This window comes from Populus nigra, chromosome 6, assembly GCF_951802175.1.
Source record: "Populus nigra chromosome 6, ddPopNigr1.1, whole genome shotgun sequence".
Taxonomy (NCBI): domain Eukaryota; kingdom Viridiplantae; phylum Streptophyta; class Magnoliopsida; order Malpighiales; family Salicaceae; genus Populus; species Populus nigra.
Genome location: NC_084857.1, coordinates 20,319,006 through 20,324,641, shown reverse-complemented (window position 1 = coordinate 20,324,641; position 5,636 = coordinate 20,319,006). Strand labels below are relative to the sequence as shown.

The window sequence follows — 5,636 nt, the reverse complement described above, 5'->3', positions numbered from 1 at the left end:
TCAAATAAAGCCACCCTACTATTCATTATTGATGTCTGTGATCAAATAACAAAGAGCGTGACGCGACCAAACCCATAGCCACCACCATCTAGTAACAGAACCATATCCTGCAACCTCTACTGTGTCCTAACCCTATGGCTCAACACCATTTGCCTAAGTACAGCTGGATCAATCTCTGCTACATAATTAGCAGGCCTGTAATACCCAGTAACTGGATCAGGAGCCCATGCCGAGTAGGCCTCAGAATCTTCTTTGATCACCGCCCCATCTTCCATTTTCCCTGTCACAGCACTGTTCCTTGACCCACCCCTACCAAAGCTCGATACAGCAGCACTGATCGGTGCAGCAGCCGCGTAACCTCTCCTGTACACAGAAAGAGACATTTAACCATTCAAATCGCAGTCCCTTTTTAAAAATAGTGATCATATAGATGTTCATCAAATTAACTGAATCTTCGAAATCTAATTCCGTTTATGGAAACAAAAACAAAGCGAATTAAGGTTATAACAACAAGAGAACTGACCGGAAAACAGAGAGGGAAAGACCATCAGCAAGAGAAGCGACAAGAAGCTTAGCGTTTGGGAGAGAGCGAGCCATTTTATTTATGGTTTTCGTGTATATATATATGTGTATATAGCTGCAGAGGATACCGCAAATCCTTCTTAGAGTGGATTCTCAAGAAGAACAGCGTCCTGCAGAGCAGCTAGCTAGCGGCTCGCTCTCTATACAAAGGTGGTGGTGAATATGTGAGATTAGGGTTAGAGGTGTTTATAAAGGAAGTGAAAAGAAAGAGAAGCGTCAGGTCATTTGCTGAAGGGAGTCTCTGAGGGGTTGTCTTGGAATTTAAGAATGTTTTTTTTTCTCTTTTTAAATAATATTTTTTTGGTGTTAGGAAATTCTTTTGATATTATTAGGCAAACTTGACCACCCAACCATTGAGATAATTTCAATTATACATTCAAATTATTTTCCGTATCGATTATACCATTAAATAATTTTTATTTCTTAATAGGATAATTCATCAAATATAGTTATGAATTAGAAGAAATAGTAATCATAACCATTATTTAGGAGATTTGGGAATTTGTATTTTGATGTTACTTGCACCACATATCTTATTAAAAAAGCAAAATGATAATTTAGCATGTTTGGTAGTGAAAAATAATAGAGTCTATTATAAGTTAAAATCTTTATATATTAAAAAAATTATAATTATAGAGAGATTTTTAAAATATTTAATTTTATTTGTCAAATGGCTATTACAACTTTTTATATCTAAAACAAATCTATAAAACCTTGTTAATACTAAATAGAAAAATAAAAATTGAAAAACTATTCCTTTTAAATAGAAAAACCTAATAATATTAAATAGAAAAACAAATATATATATAATCTAGTTTGAAAAAGAAGAAATTGAATAATTGAAGAAAATATTTTTTTTAAAAAAAATCTCTTACATCAACTTTTATAAATTGAAAAAATTTTATTCTTGAATTTAAATTATCTTTGGGATAGGATCTCTTTCGTAAAAAACCATCCATCTTCCACTATAAAAACATTAATTATTTATAATATTTTTCAAGCATGACTCTCTAAGTTGAAAACCAATAATTCTTTTATGAACGGGTCATTTCATCACAAGTTTTAGGACTAAAATTCCAATAACACACGACAACTAGCCAACATGAATTATTGAATTTTAATATACCAACTCGTATAACAGGCTCAAAAGGATAATAAAATTTACTACTAGTCAAAATATTCAAAAACTAAAACTACCATAACTATGTGAAACACATAAAACATTTAATTTCATTCATTCTTTACTCATTTGTCAAAAGGTTATCACAATATTTTATATAAAAAATAAAAACAATTATATTAATACTAAATATTAATAGGTTAGAAATAAAATATTAATGATAGAAAATAAAAAATAAAAAAATATTTATGAAAAATATTTATTTTTTAAAAACACTCCAACCTCAAACTCCCTTCTATTTTTTATTTTTTTTGTGTGGAGATAATGTGACGATCATAGAATGATTTAATTGAGAATTTTCTTTAATGATACAATTGATATTTTAGATGTATAATCGAGACTATCATAATAATTGGGTAATAAATTCAAGATTTGTCCTTTATTATTTAATAAATATAATGAAAATCCAACTAGTACGTAGGTCCAAAAAATAATTAATAAAAAATATTAATTATTCTCTAATCACCATGAAATTTAAAGATATACCCTTAAATCATTTGAAAAAAGTGGTTTTAATTAACATGCATACGAGAATATCTTTATAATTTAATTAGAAAAAGAGCTTCCCGAGTCGTGACACGTGGTATCGTGCGCGTAAATGGTCCCCGTCCCGACAAAAACTGAGATGATAACGTTCCCGGATTTTAAGGGCCAAAGGACACGTATACAGAAGGTTGTCAGGTTAGGCGTCAATATATATCGGGGATCAGTCTCCATAAATCTATGTCAGAGTGAAATCAGACATCGAAGTCTACCTTTACTTGCTTTACAGATACAATGTATCAAAATCAAAACCTTTTGGGTTTGCAAAACGGATCACAATTACAAGTACATTGAATTCATTGATATTAAACCTGGCTGGATTTGGTAAGTTAATTTGGTATTAATAAATTAATTTTTTTGTTTGTATTTGTCTTTTAAAAAAGTAATTAAAAAAAAAGAGTAATAACTCATCAATTTTTTAGCCTACCTAAACACTAAATTTAGATACATGTGGATTTAGTGAGCCGTCTTTTTCAAGTTCAGTTAAGCATTAAACACATTTATATATGAGTTTAGTTAGCTGCTTGACCTTTCATCTCTAAACTCAACCAAGCGCTAAGCTCATGCTCTTTTCATGCTATGAATATTTTATCTTGACGAGTCAGATATTTTACCGATACTTTAACCCTTTCTCATCAATAAAAAGTGCGGCGGACTATAAAAGGGTGGGTGAAGAACAAGGTTGTTAAAATCGCGATTCAACTCGTAAAATCGTATGTTTTTATGAATTGATATAGGCTTTACGTGTTAAATCGTTTACGAAACTCAGAATCGGATAAAATCGGGTCAAAATCGGATGAAATTGCTTAAAATCATGATTTCACTGCCGATTCATCGTTAAAATTGGGTGAAATTGCTTAAAATTACGATTTCACTGTCGATTCAACGAGTTTGCCCGCAGGAAATTAAAATACAATTCAGCTGCCAGGTGTTGACCGCCTATTGGCTTTACCAGATCAAATGCAATTCATTATTCACCGAATCAATCAGTCTTCTCTCTTCTCTTCACATTCATTGTTCATGTTCAGAAATCCCTAAATTGAAAACCTAAAATTCAAAATGCTCACTGAGGATTCCTCCACAACAGCCGAATCAATCAGTCTCTTAATCTCTTTCTCTTAGCCAATAATCAACCACCATCCACCTCCACAACAGCCCTCGCCCCTCATCTTTTTTATTTTTCCATCATTGATGACCGACGTCATCCTTTTCAGCAGCCACCGTGAGAACCAGAGTCCACATAACAACAACGACGTCTCTCCAGTCTTCACCAAGTAAGTTACTCTGTTTATCTTGTTTCACCTCCTGCAAAAATTCACCGGTTCTTTTTCCCTTTCCGTGGGTGCTTCTTTTTCCAGTGCCAGGGGTGCTTCTTTTTCCCTGCCCGTTTCTTACTGTGATGTTAATATTAGTTTGATTGGATTCACAGGCTCCAACTTTGACTGCAATATTGATCTGCATCTGCTCAGTCTCAATGCTCACTACTCAGAACAGAGGTAAGCTTCTTAGTTTCTTACAATGTCCGTTTCTTTACAGTTTAATGATGTTAAATATAAATATTTTGATTCAAAGTTTCTACGACTCTGTCTATTGTTGAGAGTTTGCTTGTGAATTTTAGATTCAAATTTAATCGTGCGTGTGCGTGAGTCTGCTTTTTCTTACACTGGATTTGGATGCTGAGTTGTGAATTGTGATGAATGAACTCTATTGGTTTGTCTATTGAATGCTGCTGCTGCTGCTGAGTTGTGAATTGTGATGAATGGACTCTGTCGGTCTGTCTATTGAATGCTGCTGCTACTGAGTTGTGAATTGTGATGAATGGATTTTATTGTACTTTATAATGCTGCTGCTGCTGCTGAGTTGTGAATTGTGAATTTGTGATGAATGGATTTATTGTAATTTAACCGTGATTTGGGTTGTAACTTGTGATGAATGGATTTGGGTTGTAAGTTGTAATTTTGAGTGCCGCGTGACTGTTTTTATGCTGCCTTTTCTAAGTTGTAAAGGGTTGTAACTTGTAAGTTTGTAACCTGTTATGGATAATAATATAGAAGATGGGTTGTTGGCTGTTATTTTTTTGTAGTGTGTACTAAAATCAAGTTTGAACCTGTTATAAAATGTTTGAATTGATTACAAGGCTAATTTTAATTGATTCTTGGATTGTTGAACTTATGGCATCTAGAAAAAATTCTTCTGGTAATAGGCTTGATGTGGGATGGCAACATGGGATAGATATTGATAAGAATTCTAGAAAAGTTCAATGCAAGTATTGTCAAAAAATTATTAGTGGAGGTATTTTTCGTTTTAAACAGCATTTGGCTTGCACTCGTAAGGATGTTGAGCCATGTCAGCAAGTACCAGAAAATGTTAAACAGATGATTTTAGGTGTTTTGGTGAAAAATCTAGAAGCAACTGAAAAGAAAAGAAAGACCCTTCAATATAGTGTAAATGATGATGATGATGATGATGATGATGATGATGAAATAAAAGAAATTAGCTCCAAGGACAAAGGAAAGAGAGGAGCTAGTGGGAGTGGAAGTACACAAACAACCCTAAATCAATTGCTAAAAAAGGATATTAGAGAAGAAGCATGTTGACAAATTGCAAGGTTTTTTTACACTAGTGCACTTCCATTTAATTATGTAAAAAACCCTGAGTTTCTTAAGGCACTTGAATTGGTTACAAAGCATGGGCCAGGTTTCAAGCCTCCATCCTACTATGATATTAGAGAGAAGTATTTGAAGCAAGAAGTGGATCAAACAATGAATTTGCTTGAGTACAAGCTAGAATGGAAAAAAACTAGTTGTTCAATAATATCTGATGGATGGACAGATAAAAAAAAGACGTTGTATTTGTAACTTTTTGGTTAATAGTCCTAAAGGGATAATTTTTTTGTCATTGGTGGATACTTCTAATATGTCCAAGACTGCTGATAAGGTATTTGAGATGTTAGATGTCATTATGGAGAGGATTGGGGAGGAAAATATTGTCCAAGTAGTCACTGATAATGCTGCAAATTATAAGGCAGCGGGACAATTATTGATGGAAAAAAAAAGAGTTTGTTTTGGACACCATGTGCTGCCCATTGTATTGACTTGATATTAGAGGATTTTGAGAAGAAGTTAGAGGTTCATCAAGCAACCATTGCTAAGGGGAGGAGAATCACCTTATATATTTATTCAAGAACTATTCTTATTTCCATGCTAAGGCATTTTACGAAAGGAAGGGATTTGATTAGGCCTACTACCACTCGATTTGCTACTGCATATTTGAATCTGGGATGTTTGAATGATCATAGAATGCAGTTGATGGCCATGTTTACTTCCAAACA

The 5,636-nt window shown here is 33.3% G+C and overlaps 1 protein-coding gene across 1 annotated transcript; it reads right to left on the bottom strand.

Annotated features, from left to right (window-relative positions):
- On the bottom strand, positions 1-768 carry LOC133696673 (late embryogenesis abundant protein Lea5). The gene is made up of 2 exons (XM_062118919.1): positions 524-768; positions 1-363 (listed from the first exon to the last, which is right to left on the bottom strand). The coding sequence occupies exons 1-2, from the start codon at positions 595-597 to the stop codon at positions 117-119; spliced, it is 321 nt and encodes a 106-aa protein (XP_061974903.1). The 5' UTR covers positions 598-768; the 3' UTR covers positions 1-116.
- Between the last annotated feature and the right edge of the window lie 4,868 nt (positions 769-5,636).